Source organism: Serinus canaria, chromosome 18 (genome assembly GCF_022539315.1).
Source record: "Serinus canaria isolate serCan28SL12 chromosome 18, serCan2020, whole genome shotgun sequence".
Taxonomy (NCBI): Eukaryota; Metazoa; Chordata; class Aves; order Passeriformes; family Fringillidae; genus Serinus; species Serinus canaria.
The window spans coordinates 684,833-701,904 of NC_066331.1; the positions used below are offsets into that span (position 1 = coordinate 684,833).

The window sequence follows — 17,072 nt, forward strand, 5'->3', positions numbered from 1 at the left end:
CGCCCGGTGCCGGTACCGGGGCCCGCGGGCGGAACCGGGGCTGGCGAGGGACGGAGCGTGGCCCGAGCCCCCCCGCGCGCCGGGGATGGTGCGGCCCGAGCCCCCCGCCCCCCCCGCGGGCTGCGGTGGTGCGGCCCGGGCGGTCACGTGAGCGGGTGTTGATGCGTTGCCTGGCAACGGCAACATGGCGGAGCCGCAGCGGGTGAGTCGGGGCCGGGCCGGGCCGGGCCGGGCCGGGAGGGATTGCCCGGGACTGCCCGCCGGGTGCTCCTCCGCCGGCCTGCCCCGTGCTATCCATGCCATCCCATCCCCCCCAGTACCGTCCGTCAGCTCCACTGCTCCCCGGGTCGCCCGTCTCGTCCCCTCCTCTCCCCTCCCGTCCCGTCCCGCTTCCGTTCCTTCCACCACGGCCCGGCACTGCCCGGTCCGGTTCCACTGCAGCCCGGCACTGCCCGTCCCCTCCACTGCCGGCCCGGTACCGTCTGGCACGTCCCGGTACCTCCCCGATGCATGCCCCGTGTCCAGTCCCGCTGCTCACCCCTCTTTAAATAGAAAGAGAGGAAGAAGAGCCAGAATAATTTGGCTGCGTCTTGTGCTGGATGGATTTCTTTAATAAATCTGTAAGGGTTTTTTTTTTTTTTTAATAGAGGCAAACTATTAGCACGTGGAACTGTAAGTGGTGTGGAGAAGTTTTGTCGGGATCTTTACAGTCTCAGGGCTTGCTGGGTGACTGTTTTTGTAAATGAGATTAAACTTCTAAATTAAACTTCTGCGCCTTGTGGCAGAAAATACGACAGCATTAGAATTAAATGCAAATGGCAATGTGCTGCTCTGCTTTTCACCTGTGCAGTGTGCCAGGCCAGGGAAGAATGGCAATGGAGAGTCTGTTCCTCTGGAGGAGCAAGCAGGCATTGCCCCTGCAGGGACACTATAATGATATTTTGGGAGTGTCTGGGCTGGCCAGGCCCTTGTGCTGATCCTTTACTTGCATTGCTCATGTCCCGTGACAAAAATGAGCAGATCTTTAGGGGTAAATAGAGCTAGATGGAAAAGGTGGTTTATGTCTCAGCAAAAACCTCCTGAGATTTTCCCAGACAATGCAGAACGTGACCAACCTTTGTCCCCCTGCCCAGGGTGACATGGAACAGCCAGGCCCAGGTGGAGGAGCCTCTCCCCCTCCCTCGGGGGCACCTGCAGCTGAGCCAGGTACCCCCACAGCTCTGGAGCACAGCTCTGCTCCTGTCCCTTTCTGGTCCTTGTTAATCCAGCCAGAGGCACAATGCTGTGAAATCTGATGCTGCTGCTTTGCCTTTTTCCTTCTCTGTGGCCCAGGGAGTGGAGGAGGACCCAGCTCTCACCATGCAGGGCCCAGCTCTGAGCTCCCCAGTGACCATGGCAGCCCAAGAAGGGAGAAGGCAGCCGAGGAACCTGAGAGGAGAAAACGGAGGGGGAAAAAAGGAGAAGCAGAGCTGCTCATCCTGGACCCAGAACACGTGAGAAATCTTCAAATCTTGTTCTTTGCAGGGCTGGTGTTTGTGTTTCTCTGAAACCTGTGAGGTGAGCTGTAAGCAGTGGCTGTTCTGCTGCGCTGTGTGGGAAAAGTGTGAGAATCAGTTTTGCCAGAATATTAACTGCTGCCTGTGCCACTCAGTCCTGACCCTAGAGGTGCAGGCTCAGAAGTGAGCAGTGCAGTGGGTAAATCTGCTCCCTGCAGTGCCCCTGCAAGAGAACTCCTTGCAGCAAGGGGGGTTCTCAGGTGTAGCTCTTCTGGCATGGTTCTCATTTTCAAACATTCTCACTTTTTGGCATCAGCACAAACCCACCCTGTAACATCTCTCACTTGCAGGGAGTGTAGCTGAAATAAGCACACAAGTGGCAGAAATAAGATGTTTTATTGAGTGGGGGACCTAGAAATGAGGCATCTTTGTAATCTATTTACACAAGTATTAATATTAATAAGCTTTACTACTGTCCTTTACAGCCTCTGATGACAAGATTCCAGGCTGCCCTGAAGAATTACCTCACCAAGCAGATAGAACAAGTGAACCTAGACCTGCATGGAATGGTACACAGCCCCCCCTTGCCTCCCCACAGCCCCTCCTGCCCAAGCTGCTGGGACACAGCTCCCCCCTCTTGTGTCTGCAGAGATCAGCCATGAAGAGCAGCAAGGAGCAGAGGGAAGAGCTGGGGGTGATCCTTTATGGGGCGCAGCAGCAGCTGGGGCAGCTGGACATGGAGCTGGAGAAGAGCCAGGAGCGCTGGTGGCAGGCGGCGGCGGCGCGGCAGCAGCTGGAGGAGGAGCTGCAGGCCCTCAGGGCTGCTCACAAGGAAATGTGTCACAGCACCGAGGGGGAACGCAAGAAAGGTGACCCGGGCAGTGTTTCCCAGTTCTAGGGCTGTGTGGAGAAGTTATTTGGAATTTAAGGCAAGCACTGGATTGGAAAGTGCAGTAAGATAATGAATCAGGAATAATGCGCTCATTGAAAAGTTTCGTGGATTCTCCTGGAATTCTGTGAGCTGGGAGTCCAGGAATTGCTTGCCAGGATCTTTGGTTGTGGAGCTGTACTCAAAGCTGATGTAAATGTGTATGCTGGGGAGGGCTGGTTATTTGATGTGTGAGAGGTTTTGTTTCAGGAGCTTCTGTATTTCTTTCTCTTTTATCTCTGTTTAAGCTGTACCCTACAAACAAACTCCTCTGTAACTATTTTGCCTCTTGTCCCCCCAGTTTCTACAATGCAGACCCAGATTGAAAACCTGGCCTTGGAGCTCCTCTATGTGCAGAGCATGGACCAGGAGATGTATCACAGGCTTTTACTGATGAAACAGTCAGCAAGGAGGGCTGAGGCAGACAGGATCCAGGCTGAGGTGGAAAAGAAAAAACAGGTACCAAGAAAAGCTGTCTTTGAAATAAGTAAATGATAGCAGTCAGTCCTGGAGGATGTTCCACCTTGTCAGGAGGAAGGCTAGAGCAATTGAATCGTGGAAAATGAGTGGGGATGTTTTTCTCAAATAACTGGTAAAAAAAAAATCCAGAGGTTTTTCTGAAAAGGAGGAGAAGCCCTGCCTGCTCCAGGATGGCAACACTGCCCAGAGGGTTTGCAAGCCTCAGGACAGTAAATCACTCTTCACTCGAGGAGAAGGGGTGTGGGGGAAGGAGGATATTTAATGAAGAAATGTCATGGGTACAGGTCTTGAGAATGGTTCTGAATCACAGAATTTCACAATGGAAAGTGAACTTTGGGAATGAGCAGAGCCAGTCGGTGCTGGAGCTCCCTCTGCTGCCTTCCAGGACACAATCCACGGGTACTGCTCTGCAGAATTCCGTGCAAACTGTTGAAGTACAGTGGGTTTAGGGGGGTTTTCACAGAGGATTTTCAAATATACATGACTAAGATTCCCAGTAGCTGGACAGGTGAACTCAGTGCTGACAGGAGGGATTGTGTCTTCAGAGCTGACCTATCAATTTACTGCTGCAACTGCAATAATAAACAGCAAAGGTTTCATTCTCCTGCAAGTCATCCCTGCTGCAGTCCTGAGCCCTTTGTGCATGACAGGAAAGTTTCAGTAGGACTCCAACCTAACTCAGCTGCCAGTTTAAATTCCATTTTTAGCTGACATTATTCTTGTAGGATACAGTTGGTTTAGACCGAGGTTCCGTGGCTCACCCTGGACTGTTTGGCTCTGGCTCTGTAGGACCTTTTCCTGGACCAGCTGACAAGGAGAGTCCAGCAGCTCCAGGAACAAATTGCTCTGTTTGAAGCTCAGCTTGTGGCCCAGGCAGAGGACACAAAAGTGACCCGGCAGGCAATCACTGAGGTAGGAGGGGACATGTCCCTTGGGGTTAATATTTCCCTCTGGCAGGGCTGACCCCTCTGGCCCGTGCTCACATGGTGTGCACAGTGTGGGACAGAGTTTCACAGTTTGTTCCTGTTTGGAAGAATGAGGAGGGTTTTTTTCTTTTCCTTTGTCCTTAAGAAGTGCCTGTAAATCACTTCCTCCTGGCCTTCTCAGCAGTTTTTTCATGCAGACCTGTGCTCTGTGGGCTGCTGAGAAATGAATCAGCCATGGAGTTGAAGCTGATCCTGCTCAGTACATTATGAACAGGAAAAGAAAAAAAATTGTATTGTATCACATTTTTTTTTTTTTAACACTGTGTAGATTCATCCTGTCTGCCATCTCTCTGTTCCCCAGGCTGGTCTGGAGGTCCAGGCTATTAACATGGAGAAAAAGAAACTGATGGACCACTGGAACAGCAGCTTGGCTGGAATGAAGCAGAGAGATGAGGCCTATGTTGTCACTCAGGAGCTGCTGAGGTATGGTCTGAAACCAGGCCCTGAGGACACCTCAGATTTGGGCAGGAGGGATTCTAGAAGGGGATTCCAGGGGGTTTGGTCTCCTGTGGGGTTCAGCAGGGCATGTCAGGCAGAACAAGTTCCCTGCTCTCAAGTACATAATAAATTTAAAGGATGAGAAACACTTTCTTTGTTGCTGCTTTCTTTATCCTACCCACATCTCTTCCTCAGAATGTGGGGGGTTCTTGAAGCTGCTTAGAGTTTTTATGGTTGTGTTTTATCCCTTTAAAAGAGTTCTCTCACCTTTGCAACATTTCTTACTCGAACGACCTGGGTGTCAGGAAGGGTTTATCTCTCATTATCAGGGTTTTGTGAGGCCTTTGGAAACGTTCAGAAAAACCTCTCTGTATTGCCAGAGCAAGTGTTTATTTGCTCATGAGCCTTAAAGCTTGACTGATTCTCTGAGAACAAACAATCTGCTTTTATATGGTGACATCCTGGTCCGAATGGGGGCTGGGACAGCACGGAAAGAAGGAATCAATTTCCCTACACACATTTACTTTTAAATCTTAACATCTCCATCCATCTCCTGCTGACTCTGCTCTGTCACAGCAGCTGAGCCCTTACAAACTTCTTCCTTCTTGGGCAGTAGTTGCTGCAATAACATGCTTGAAAAGAGGAATTTGTGGGTGGCTGTTCAGCACCAATCCCTGTGATGAATTTCCATCCTCTTTGCCCCTCCAGCAACTACAGACGTGACCTCAAGTCCCTAGAAGGGGACATCCATGGCTGTGGGAGGTCCATCAGGAAGGAGGAGGAGAAGAATGAAAATCTTGTCAGGCTCCTGAACCGGTCCCAGAATGATGCCAGTGTGACAAGGAAACTGATTGCCCAGTGCCTGCTGGAGCAGGAGGCCCTGCAGGCTCAGACTAGCACCTACACTCGTGTTCTCCGTGAGACAGAGGAGGCCCTCAGCAGGACCAGGATGGTGAGGAGAGGCCATGGAACACAAATCCTTTTGAATACTTGAACTGAATGCCCTTCCTCAGACAGCTGCAGTGATCCTGTGTCTGTTTTCCAACCTTTCAGGACCAGGCTGCTCACATGAATGAGTTGCTGTCCATCAGGAAGGGTATAGAGAAGGGAACTTATGCCAACGAGCAGCTAGAGAATGAAATCATGACAAAGCTTCAGGACCAGAAGCTATCCAGCAAAGTTGCAAAGCACTTCTCCCAGCTGGCTGAGAAACTTCGGAGCAGAAAAAGCGACCTGGTATGGCATCCCCCCTTGGGAGGGCAGGGCAGGAGCCACTGCAGCACTGGGTCCCCAGCAGGCTTTGTCAGTGACTTTGTTATGGTTTCAGGTCTGCATTGAAGCTCTGCTGAGTTTGCTTCTCCAGTCTGGTTCTCCCTGTGATCTTATTGCAGGATTCTGGTGTGTGTGGAGAGCTCGGCCAAAAAGGCCTGACACAAACCACACTGTCCTTTGCTTAAAAAATGGGCAACGTGATGAGGATGTACTATAAAGTACTAGCATTTCTTGTGTACTAAAGAAAAACAGTGGACCTGTGGTACTTCTGTAATCTAATTTTAGCTAATTTTCATTTCTGTAATTCATCATGGAATGGGATGCAGGCAGCTCTCAGTTCTGAGGAAGATCCAAGGAACAGTCCAACCTTTAATCCATGATAAATTGCTCTCTCTGGGAGTGTATAACTGGGTCACTTAGAAGGATTAGAAAGCTGAGCCCAGCCCTTCTCACCCCTGTGAGTGCTGTGCTGGTTGTTAGGTGTGTGTGCCAGGTGTGCTGGAGAAGGGACAATGCTGTGATGTCCTGGTACTGGTGGCAGGTAACTGGAGACAGCTGGGCAAGGGGTCATTGCAGAAGGGATCAGTCTCTTAAAGGTTTTTGGAATGTTTAGGATCCTTAATGCTTTCCAGCAGCTGTGTGGGAGAGGTAGATATTGTATTGCCTGGCAATTGATGCAGAAGTAAAGGTGCACAGAGGGTAAGGAGCTTGTGGTAGAGACCTGGGAGTAGAATCTCAGTCCCCTGAGTCCTGAGCTGGACAAGTGGCATTACAACCCAACAAGGGGCTGCTGGGGACAGTGATGTGTTTTCTCTCTTGATATTCCCAGGAGCTGCATTTTTACAAGGTTGAGAACGATGTGGCCCAGATTATTCTGAATGCAACCAATACCAGCTGCAGGCTTACAGTTCACCAAAAAACACTCAGTGAGGTGGACAAAGAAATAAAAAATGTGAATGAACAGATCACCTGCCAGGAAAATGAGATTGCAAAGTCCAGGATCCTGGCTGAGAAGAAGGGAGGGATCCTCTGCCTGTACAACAAGAAGCTGGAGATGCTTCTTTCTCAGCAGGGGGTAGGTACTTTTGTGTTTCAGTCCCAGTTTTGATTTTATTCTTTGTGGTGGCCACAGATGTCCCTGATCAATGTAACTGTGTTAAGTGTTGGGTAGTTCAAACATTGAGGCACCAGCCCTGTGATTTAAAAGCTGCATTGGTTAATGCAGGTGTTTCTGTTTATCAGTTCATAATGCAGTGAAGGGAATTGTGAAATGAGGGTGTGCCTGGCACAGATCCCTCAGGGACTTGCCTGCACCTGATCAAAATGCCAAATGGCATCAGTGAGTAAATAGGATCTTGTTGGAAAAGTCTGCAAACACTGAGGAGGGGAGAATGGGGTAGGCAGTGAGATTTCAGTGGTTTGAGGGTTGGCCCTCTTGGGGTGACTCCCAGATCTGGCTCTGGCAGGGTAAGACCTTATGGACACCCATGGGGAAATGAGTCCTGTGGCACATCCTCTGCAAACTTGGGAATGTCCAGATGCTGTAAACAACTCAGGCAGCCTCTGCCTGATTTAGCCCAGACTTTGCTCTCATACAGGGGCAAGAACTGGGGCCCCTGGAGATTGAGATCAACAAGCTGAACCAGCAGATAGAAGACTGCAACTCCGAGGCGGTGACATTGCAGAAGTACTGGCTGAGTGAGCAGAAGGAGCTGGTGAAGCTGACACGGGAGAAGGAGGAACAGATCACCTCCCTGGACACGCTGCAGAAGCAGAGCATCATCATGCAGCAGAGGAAACTGCGCCTGGAGAGTCTGTGTCCCTTAAAGTTCAACTCTGCCTTGAAATGTCCATCTGTGATGGGAGGGAACAGGGAGGGGAGGGTTACAGGTGGGAAAAGCTGGGCCTGCCCCAAAGAGTGCTCCTGGCATGTGTGAGCAGGAACAGCACAGCCCAGGCACTGCTGCTGATTGCGCCTGGTCATTCTCTAAGGACTGATCCTGCTGTCCTGACAGTCAGACCCTAAGTGACAATGTTACTTGTTACACTTGGTAAATAAGGTTTGCAAGTAGTGGGCAGGTAAATGTCCCCAGCAACGACTGCACTTTCCTGGACCAAACCCAACTTTTTTCCACAGGAGTCTCTTTCAGATCCTTTTTTTTTTTATTTTTGAGCTTGTGGAAATTCATTTTGGCTGGGATTGTTTCATCGGACACGGGTGGCTCTGCCTGAGGTGTTGCCAGCTCTGACAGCCATTTGTCACACCTTGTCTCTGTTCAGCCCAGTGCTCAGGGGAATTCTAAGACCTTTTTCTCTTCACCCATAGATGAAATTCAGCAGGAAATAAAAGAGCAGAAGGACGTGGAACGGCACATGAAGAACATGTCAAATGACTTGATAAAGTTGAACACGTTGATCAGCAAGAACAACAGCAGCGTTGCAGACCTACAAAATGGCAGAATTGTTACAGAGAACGAGTTTGTGCAGTCTCTCAAGGTACTGAGGCACCTGGCACCTCATTCCCAGATCTCAGCCTCCCATGCAGATCAGGGACAAACAGTGATCCTGGAAAACCTTCTCAGCCTGACAGCTCTATATTGTTTTGTTCTTCCCAAATCTAGGAAGCAGAAAAAGAATCCATGGAGATGCAGGAGAGGCACAGTAAACTGACTGAGGAGAAGGAAAGGCTCCTGAACAGCCTGGTAGAAGCAGAGTAGGTACCAGAGTGCCACAGTCCTGTGGGACTGTGTCCACATTCCCATTCTCCTGCACTCACCAAACCTGGCACCAGCAAATGTGCTTCTAGCCTTCCTGGAGAAGGGGATGAATGTTTGAAAGGTGTTTCAGCAGTCTCTGGAAGCAGCAGGAGCAGGGGGGATGTTGGCTTTAACAGTTCCAGCGTGTGTGAGCTGGAGGTTGCCAAGATCCATGTGGGAAGACTCTGCCAGGAGCTGGCAGTGAGTGTGCTGCACTGGGCAGGTCACTGGGGGTCTGACTTTCTCCTTCCTTCCCCTTTCTTCTCTGAAGGCATCAGATCCTGCTGTGGGAGAAGAAGTTCCAGCTGGCAAAGGAGATGCGGGAAACAACAGATGCTCTGTTGGAACACGGCGAGATCCATGACATGAAAACAGAGATTCGGAGGATGCAAGTGAGGCACTGGGAAGGGGGGCTGAGGAGGGGAAGCCACCCAATGTACTCAGCCTTGGGGCGGCTGAAACATGAGGCAGGAGATGAGAAACAGGCTGGAGAAGTGGCATCTTCAGGGCCTGGGGTGGGACTCTAAACCCCTGCAGCTCGACTGAACTGAGCACATCCAGCCCACACATCCTGCATTCCCCATGCCAGCCTCAGCAGGATCTGGATACTCCCAAGAAATGTATTTAAATTGTAGTATGTCTGCCACCTGATTATGTGACCCTGATTTATGTGCAGTGTTGATTACTAAATATTGCATCACTTTAATCACTGGTTTGGGGAAGTGTTCCCTCTCCTGGCAGAGAAGCTCATCCCCTTCATTCTCAGAATGCTTCTGCTTTTCTGCTTCTGCTCTTGCTAATGAGGTTCAGACTAAGATTTGGAGTATTGGTGTAGGCAGGTTGATAATCCAGGCCTCTGCCTTCCAGATCCACACACAGCAAACCAGGTTTGGACTTGGACCAAATCTGCCTTGCAGGCACTCATGTCCCATATATCTGGTTTGTGCTGCTGGGATGTGCCCCCTGGACAGCTTCCCTGGGTGCTATTGGCAAACATTTGGGATTCTGAGGCTGGTTTGTGTCTTGGCAAACGGCAGGTGCGCTATGGGCAGCTGCAGAAGCAGCAGGAGATGCTGATTCGGGCAATGGAGGCGTGTGTTTCCCAAAGAGAGACAATAACAGATCGGGCAGAGGCTCAGAGCAAACTGAAACACAGCACCCAGAGGGACTTCCAGAGCAGGACACAGGATCTGAAGAAGAGGATCAGGGAAATCCAGGAGGTGAGCGAGGACAGTGGGGCTGCGGGAGCTCACACAGCTGGGGCTGGCCTTGTGGTGAGCAGCAGTGGGCACAGCAGCCACCCTGTGCCAGCACAGGGGCAGGCTTGGAAAATCATTCATTGAAAATGCCCCAAAACCCAGTCCTGGGAGGATGGTCAGGAGTGCAGCTGAGCTGGAGAACTGAAATCTGCCATTCCCTTCTCTTCCATTTACTAGAACATTTATGAATGCAACCAAACCATGCAGGAGCTGGAGACCATCCAAGAGTCCCTCACTGACAACTTTTCAGAAAAGCAGCAGGAAGTGTGCCAGCTCCAGGCTGAGACCGAGAGCCTCAGCTTGGACAGGGAATATCTTCAGAACGAGAAACGATGGGTGAGCACATCCACTCCCCTACAGCATGTGAGCCAGAGAGAGCCTCCTGCTTCCTCTGCTTCCTCTCTGTCCTCAGCTGGGTCTGCTGTAATGTGTGAGAGCCACACATTACCTGAGCACGTTTTGGGGGCTCACCAAGAGCCAGCTTGACGTATTGAAACCCTGTCCTGGCAAGAGTTGCCTTATGTATGTGGGAATTTCTCTGATTTATGGACTTCTGTGACATCTGTACCCCTCCAACACCCAGGCTGGGGGTGCTGTTTGGCTGTTGTGGTGGGGAATTCTCAGCACCATCCTTCCCTTGTCAAAGTGATGGTTGTGGCACCTGACACAAGTCCTACCTGTGCTTTTCCTGCTGCCACAGCCCTTTCTCTTCTTGCTTTTCTCAGAACCTGTTGGAGATTGTGGCCCACCAGGCACGCCAGAAGCAGCTGCAGGCACTGAGACAAGGGAAGTACAAGGCCGTGTGCCACACTGAAGAGGCGTGCATGAACCAGCAGGAGAAACTGGAGGATCGGCTGCAGACCATTAACACCATCGTGCAGCAGATCCAGGAGGAGCAGCCCGAGCACCAAAGGGCTCTGCAGTGGCTCAGTCACTGCATGAGATCCAAGCTCGGGTCACAGAGATCCAAGCTCCCGTCACCTGAGATCGAACCTCAGGTCACAGAAAGCCTAACAGAAGCATAGAAAATACATGTAGTATCTTTTATATTCTTCCACAGGCTGCAGACGTTGTAAATAAATAAATAAATAAATAGATAAGCAGGTGCAGGGTATAATATTTACTTTGCCGAGTACAATGTTTATTTCAGACGTACCATTGTAATCCTTTCGGTATGTTTGTGTTTACGTTTCACTTTCTCTGCCCCAAGCAGCTCCGCCTCCCCGCCCCGCCCCGGTGGAGCTCCGATTTCCCGGCGCGGAGGCGGCCCAGCCCCGGCAGCAGCGGGGCCGCGCGGTGGCGGTGCCGGTGTCGGTGCGTCCTCGCTGCCGGGAGGCGCAGGCCGGGCCATGGGGCCGGGCCCGGGGCTGGCGGCCGCGCTGCTGGCGCTGCTGGTCCCGGTCCCGGCCGCGGCGCGGGGCCCCGGCGCTGCCGCCTGCGAGGTGTCCCCGGGCGGCCGCTTCGACTGCGGCCCCGAGCGGCTCCTGTCGCGGGCGGGCTGCGAGGCGCGGGGCTGCTGCTACAGCCCCGGGCCCGGGCCCCGCTCTGGGCCCGGCCCGCCCTGGTGCTTCTTCCCCCGCGGCTACCGCAGCTACCGCGCCGAGAACCTGACGGCCACCGAGAGCGGCTTCTCCGCCCGCCTGCGCCGCGTGGCCGCCGCCTTCCTGCCGGGAGCGGTGGACGAGCTGCGGCTGGAGCTGGCGCTGGAGACCCCGGCCCGCCTGCGCTTCACGGTGCGGCCCGGCCCGGCCTGGTGGTGCCCGGTGCCCGTTCCCCGCTGACCGCTCTCCCCGCAGCTCCGGGACGCGGCCCGGCCCGGCCGGCGGTGCCCGGTGCCCGTTCCCCGCTGACCGCTCTCCCCGCAGCTCCGGGACGCGGCCCGGCCCGGCCGGCGGTGCCCGGTGCCCGTTCCCCGCTGACCGCTGCCGCTCTCCCCGCAGCTCCGGGACGCCGCCCGGCCCCGCTATGAGGTGCCGCTGGCCACGCCGCGGGTGCGCGGCCGAGCCCCGGCCACGCTGTACGGGCTGCAGGTCAGCCAGGAGCCCTTCGGCCTCGTCGTGTGCCGGCGGCGCGGCGGGAGAGTCCTGTGAGTGCCCTGTGCCCCCCGAGGGATTCGGGTTGGGAACCCGCACAGCCCCGCAGTGCCGGGATGGCTGCAGGGACACTGCTGCTCACCTGCCACACTGGGGACAGCAGTGGGGTGGCTGTGGGGACTTTACTTTGACTCCCTCTGCAGTTCCGTGGCTGGGCAGGGAACCACGAATCCCAGAGCTCAGACAAAACTTGGTTTTATTTCCCGTGGTGATGAGCACCCGTGTCCCTGCCCAGCTCGGTTCCTGCCTCCCGGCTGTTGGCCGAGTCTCCGTCTCTCTCCTCAGGCTGAACACCACGGTCGCACCCCTCTTCTTCACAGACCAATTCCTGCAGATCTCCACCTCCCTGCCCTCCCATTTCATTTCGGGGCTGGGGGAGCACCTGACACCGCTGTTCCTTGACACAGCGTGGACCAGGGTCACCCTCTGGAATCGGGACATGGCACCTGCGGTACGGAGCGGGGCTGAGGGAAAGGGACACAGATTCATCGGAGCTCCTGGGGTGGCCCTGTGGCCTCTCCTGGGGCTGGGGAGGTGTGTGTGTGTGCTGCTTCAGCTCTGGGCCTCGGCCATAACACTGGACAAGCCCATGGGACCCTTGTCCCTAGGCCCAGGTTTGTCCCCCTTGCAGCTCTGTGCTGCTTGGGAGTGTTTGCAGGGCTCTGGCTCAGGGCAGGGCTCAGCTGAGGTGACAGTTTGGGAGCACAGCCCTGGGTTTGCTGGTGCTCCTGACCAGAGGCTGGGGCGGTCGGGTGGGTGTGGGGGTCTCCAGCAGAGCCTCACTGGCACCACACCGTGCTCTTACCAGCCCCATGTCAACCTCTACGGCTCCCACCCCTTCTACCTGGTGATGGAGGACGATGGTTCAGCCCACGGTGTCTTTCTGCTGAACAGCAACGCCATGGGTGAGTCCCGTGGGGCGCCGGGCGTGGGCCTGGCCCTGGCCCTGTCCTCATCCTCAGCTTCCTCCCTTGGCCCTTGTGCTCCCCCAGACGTGCTCCTGCAGCCCAGCCCGGCCCTGACCTGGCGCACGACAGGGGGGATCCTGGACTTCTACATCTTCCTGGGCCCCGACCCCAAGAGTGTGGTGCGGCAGTACCTGGATGTGGTTGGTATGGCTGAGCCACGGCCGGGATGCCGTGAGCCTTGTGGCCCAGCAAGGCTCTGGGGTGGCCCAACAGGGCTCTGGGGTGGCCCAGGGCTGGGCCATCCCTGCCAGCACCCACCCTCCTCCCTCCAGGGTTCCCCTTCATGCCCCCATACTGGGGCCTGGGCTTCCACCTGTGCCGCTGGGGCTACTCCTCCACCGACATCACCCGGCAGGTGGTGGCCAACATGACAGCAGCTCGCTTCCCCCTGGTAGGTCCTGGCTGCTCCCAGGGGCCGTGGGGGGCTGCTGGGAGCCCCTGGGCTGGGGGTCCCACAGCAGCACAGGGGTCCCTGCTCCTGCCCAAGCACCGGTGCCTCCATCCACAGGATGTGCAGTGGAACGACCTGGATTACGCAGATGCCAAGAGGGATTTCACCTTCAACAAGAAAAGCTTCAAGGACTACCCAGAGATGGTGCGGGACTTCCACAGCCGCGGGCTGAGGTACATCATGATTGTGGTGAGTTGCACGGGCAGGCTGGCACGGCTTCAGCTGCCCCGGGGTGGTGATGAGGGCAGGGCTGGCCGTTCCCTGCTGTTGCCCTGGCTTTGTGCCCTTCCAGGATGCAGGGATCAGCAGCTCGGGGCCCCCTGGCACCTACAAGCCCTACGACGAGGGCCTGAAGCGAGGGGTGTTCATCCGGAACGCCACGGGGCAGCCCCTGATCGGGAAGGTGCGTGTGGGGAGCAGCCCCGGTGCCCACGGCATGGGGCTCGAGTGGGGCTGTGGCAGCAGGACCGCCAGAGTGGGGGAGAAACCTCTGGGGGGCCGTGGTTGAAGGTGGGGGCTCTGCCCAATGCTCTCCCTCCTGCAGGTCTGGCCAGGCCCCACTGCCTTCCCTGACTTCACCAACCCAGAGACTCACGAGTGGTGGCACGACATGGTGAAGGACTTCCACGAACAAGTGCCCTTCGATGGCATGTGGCTTGTGAGTGGCTCTGTGCAGCTGCTGTTCCTGGCTCCTGCCTGCACTCTGCTGGGCCCCGGTGCAGCAGCGGGGCCATCCTGTCCTTTCCTTCCCTCCCAGGACATGAATGAGCCGTCCAACTTCGTGGAGGGCTCCCAGGATGGCTGCCCCAACAACAACCTGGAGCATCCCCCCTACGTGCCAGGTACAGGAGTGGTTCCAGCCCTGCCCAGGGCTCTGGGGAAGGTGGGGGGAGCCTGGGGGATGCTCTGAGCTCCACCTCTCCCCTGCAGGTGTGTTTGGGGGCCGCCTGCAGGCCGGGACCATCTGTGCCTCCAGCCAGCAGTACCTGTCCTCTCACTACAACCTGCACAGCCTGTACGGGCTGACCGAGGCCATCGCCTCCCACAAGTGAGCCCTGGGCTCCTGCCACAGCTCCTGCACATCCTGGGGTGCAGAGCTGGGAGAGGCCCAGCGTGGGCAGGCACGGGTGGTGGGCGAGGGTTTGGTGTGGAACACAGGGCACTGTGGGAGCCCTGAGCCCCTTGCCCAGCTGGGGGGTGCTGAGCAGACCCCTCCCACTCCCAGTGCTCTGCTGAGGGTCCGGGGCAAGCGTCCCTTCATCATCTCACGCTCCACCTTCGCTGGGCACGGGCGCTACGCCGGGCACTGGACAGGGGATGTTGGCAGCGACTGGCAGCAGCTCTACTACTCCATCCCAGGTAGGCTGTGGGCCACTGGGCCTGCACCCACAGCCCTGCTTCCCCCTTGCCCCCCGGCCAGGGGCGTCTCCACAGGCTCCATCCCCGGGTGCTGCAGAGCCCCGATGCCCTCTGTGCCCTCTGCAGAGGTGCTGCTCTTCAACCTCTTCGGGGTGCCGCTGGTGGGTGCCGACATCTGCGGCTTCCTGGGCGACACCGACGAGGAGCTGTGCGTGCGCTGGACCCAGCTGGGCGCCTTCTACCCCTTCATGAGGAACCACAACGACCACGGCACCCGGGTGAGCCCTGGGAGCCCCCACCCGCCGGGCAGGGGGCTCTGGGCCCAGCCAGGGCTGCCCTGCCACCCTGGGGGGGTGGCTGGTTCAGCTGCAGGGCTGTGTGCCCCAGTGCCAGGAGAGTCCATCCTGCATCCCTGAAATGTGCTCTCGTTCCTCTCCCCGTGGGCTGAGCATCCCCTGGGGCCGTGCCCCTCCCCGTGGGCTGAGCATCCCCTGGGGCCGTGCCCCTCCCCACAGCCGCAGGAGCCCTTTGCCTTCAGCCCTCCCGCCCAGGCTGCCATGAGGAACGCCCTGCGCCTCCGCTACTCCTTGCTGCCCTTCCTCTACACGCTGTTCCACCGGGCCCACAGCGCTGGGCAGACCGTGGCACGGCCCCTGTTCCTCGAGTGAGTGCCAGCCCCGCCGGGCTCAGCGGGGGCGCCTGCAGGGTCTCCTGGCACTGCCCTCCCTCCTCTCCTTCCCCAGGTTCCCCACAGACCCCAACACCTGGGCCGTGGACCGCCAGCTCCTGTGGGGCGGGGGGCTGCTCGTCACCCCTGTGCTGGAGGCAGGACAGACCAAAGTCAGCGGCTACTTCCCAGCAGGGACGTGGTACAGCCTCACAGGGGTGGGTGCTCCTGCTTTGCTGTGGCACCTCGTGCCCATTCCTGCATCCCACCAGCCCCCTGGGGCTGTGTGTGGGTCTCGTGCCTCACCTGCCTTTGCTGGTGGCCATTTGAGGGCTCTGCCACTGAGCTGGGTCCCCCTGCCATGTGGCACCTTGTGCCTGCTCTTCCCTTTGTCCGCACGTAGGACTCCACCATCCACAGCAAAGGGCAGTGGATCCTCCTGCCAGCACCTCTGGACACCATCAACGTCCATGTCCGTGCAGGGCACATCCTGCCCCTGCAGGTGAGTCCCCTCTGCTCTGTGGTGACACCACGGTGACCTCCCTGAGCAGCCTGGGAGGGCAGCAGTGCCCACACCGCTGCCAGGACAGTGTCAGAGGAGCCGTGGCTGCAGGGCAGGGGGGCACGGCTGTGGCAGTGCCCTGAGCTGTGCCTGCTCCATGCCCCAGGAACCTGCCTTCAGCACTGCCCAGTCCCGTGGGAAGGGCATGGCCCTGGTGGTGGCACTGACCCTGGACGGCTTTGCCAGGGGAGAGCTGTTCTGGGACGATGGGGAGAGCTGGGAGACCTTTGAGAGGGGCGACTACACCGAGCTCCTCTTCCTGGCCTCCAACGTGAGCACGGGGAGCTGCTGGCAGGGGCTGGGCAGGGCTCCTGGTGGCCCTGGCACATCTGTGTCAGCTCTGTGGCCAGCAGAGGGGCAGGAGGTGGGGTGGGGCACCTGGAGGAGCCCTGGGTGCACAGGGGTGGCTGAGAGCTGGGAGCACAGGGTGCCATCCCCGTGTGCCCAGGACGCCGTGCTCAGCCTGCTGCTGCGGGCCAGCGCCCACCTGGATGGGGTCCTGCTGGAGGCTGTCACTGTGCTGGGGGTCACCAGCCCTCCCCGGCGAGTCCTGGCCAACGGTGCCACCGTCAGTGACTTCTCCTACCGCAGTGACACCCAGGTGAGTGCTGGCTCCCAGCCTGGGCAGGGGTGGTGACAGGAAGAGACCCGGAGTGCAGCCGTGGGGTCTGGCCCCAGCCATGGCACAGCCCGGGCCATGGGTGCCCTTCCCGGGGATCTGTGGGACCAGGACTGTGCCAGGCTGTGGCTCTGGGAGGGGCAGGACTCCCCTGGACTCTGACATTCCTGGCTGGCTCTCACCTTCCTTCTCCCCTCAGGTGCTGAGAGTCCCTGTGTCGCTGCCCATGTGGGAGCAGTTTGTGATCTCCTGGTCCTGACCCAGCGTGGGTCACAGGTAGAGGCTGTGCTGCTCCCCTGGAATCTGAGGCTAAATCTGTCCCATCCCCTGTACCCCGAGCTGTCCTGCTCTTCCCACACTCCTGGGCCTTGTTCTCCCTCTGGCTCCTGGGTGTTGATGGAGGGGTGTGCACTGCACTGGCAGAGGGAGGGGGGCCTTGCACAGCCCCCAGGGACAGGGAAAACCTCACCATCATCAAGTCAGGGGAAAAAAAGACCCAAGTGCCTTGTGAGACAGCAAACCAGTTACTCTGGGACCTGGTAACTGGGGCACAGACTGCAGGCTGTGGTTTTGGGGAGGGGGATGTGCAGGGGCTGAGGGAGCAGTACTGTGAATAAAGCTGCTGTTTGCTGGGAGCAGCCCCAGGCAGTGTCCTTGTGCCCTCTCTTGGGCCTGAATGTGCTCAGCCCCCTGTCCCCAGTTGGGACACCCCATTTCTGTCCCTGCCTGGAGGTCTCC

At 57.0% G+C, this 17,072-nt stretch overlaps 2 protein-coding genes across 3 annotated transcripts; both read left to right on the top strand.

Annotated features, from left to right (window-relative positions):
• The first annotated feature begins 114 nt into the window (after positions 1 to 114).
• On the top strand, positions 115 to 10,734 carry CCDC40 (coiled-coil domain containing 40). The gene is made up of 18 exons (XM_030233623.2): positions 115 to 202; positions 1,134 to 1,206; positions 1,333 to 1,493; positions 1,982 to 2,065; positions 2,146 to 2,365; positions 2,726 to 2,883; positions 3,694 to 3,816; positions 4,192 to 4,313; positions 5,037 to 5,280; positions 5,382 to 5,564; positions 6,430 to 6,675; positions 7,199 to 7,412; positions 7,927 to 8,096; positions 8,222 to 8,313; positions 8,628 to 8,748; positions 9,394 to 9,576; positions 9,793 to 9,951; positions 10,341 to 10,734. The coding sequence occupies exons 1-18, from the start codon at positions 185 to 187 to the stop codon at positions 10,638 to 10,640; spliced, it is 2,871 nt and encodes a 956-aa protein (XP_030089483.2). The 5' UTR covers positions 115 to 184; the 3' UTR covers positions 10,641 to 10,734.
• Positions 10,735 to 10,931: 197 nt separating this feature from the next.
• On the top strand, positions 10,932 to 16,969 carry GAA (alpha glucosidase). Of its 2 annotated transcripts, XM_050981198.1 has the most exons (19): positions 10,943 to 11,348; positions 11,556 to 11,701; positions 11,994 to 12,159; positions 12,517 to 12,613; positions 12,701 to 12,820; positions 12,949 to 13,067; positions 13,185 to 13,316; positions 13,420 to 13,530; positions 13,672 to 13,785; positions 13,885 to 13,969; positions 14,058 to 14,175; positions 14,353 to 14,486; positions 14,613 to 14,764; positions 15,002 to 15,150; positions 15,230 to 15,371; positions 15,557 to 15,655; positions 15,822 to 15,986; positions 16,164 to 16,316; positions 16,534 to 16,969. In XM_050981198.1, the coding sequence occupies exons 1-19, from the start codon at positions 10,965 to 10,967 to the stop codon at positions 16,591 to 16,593; spliced, it is 2,646 nt and encodes an 881-aa protein (XP_050837155.1). In that variant the 5' UTR covers positions 10,943 to 10,964; the 3' UTR covers positions 16,594 to 16,969. The 2 variants fall into 2 exon arrangements, with proteins under 2 accessions (XP_050837156.1, XP_050837155.1); XM_050981199.1 differs by lacking the exon at positions 16,164 to 16,316 and having other exon boundaries at positions 10,932 to 11,348.
• Positions 16,970 to 17,072: the final 103 nt, after the last annotated feature.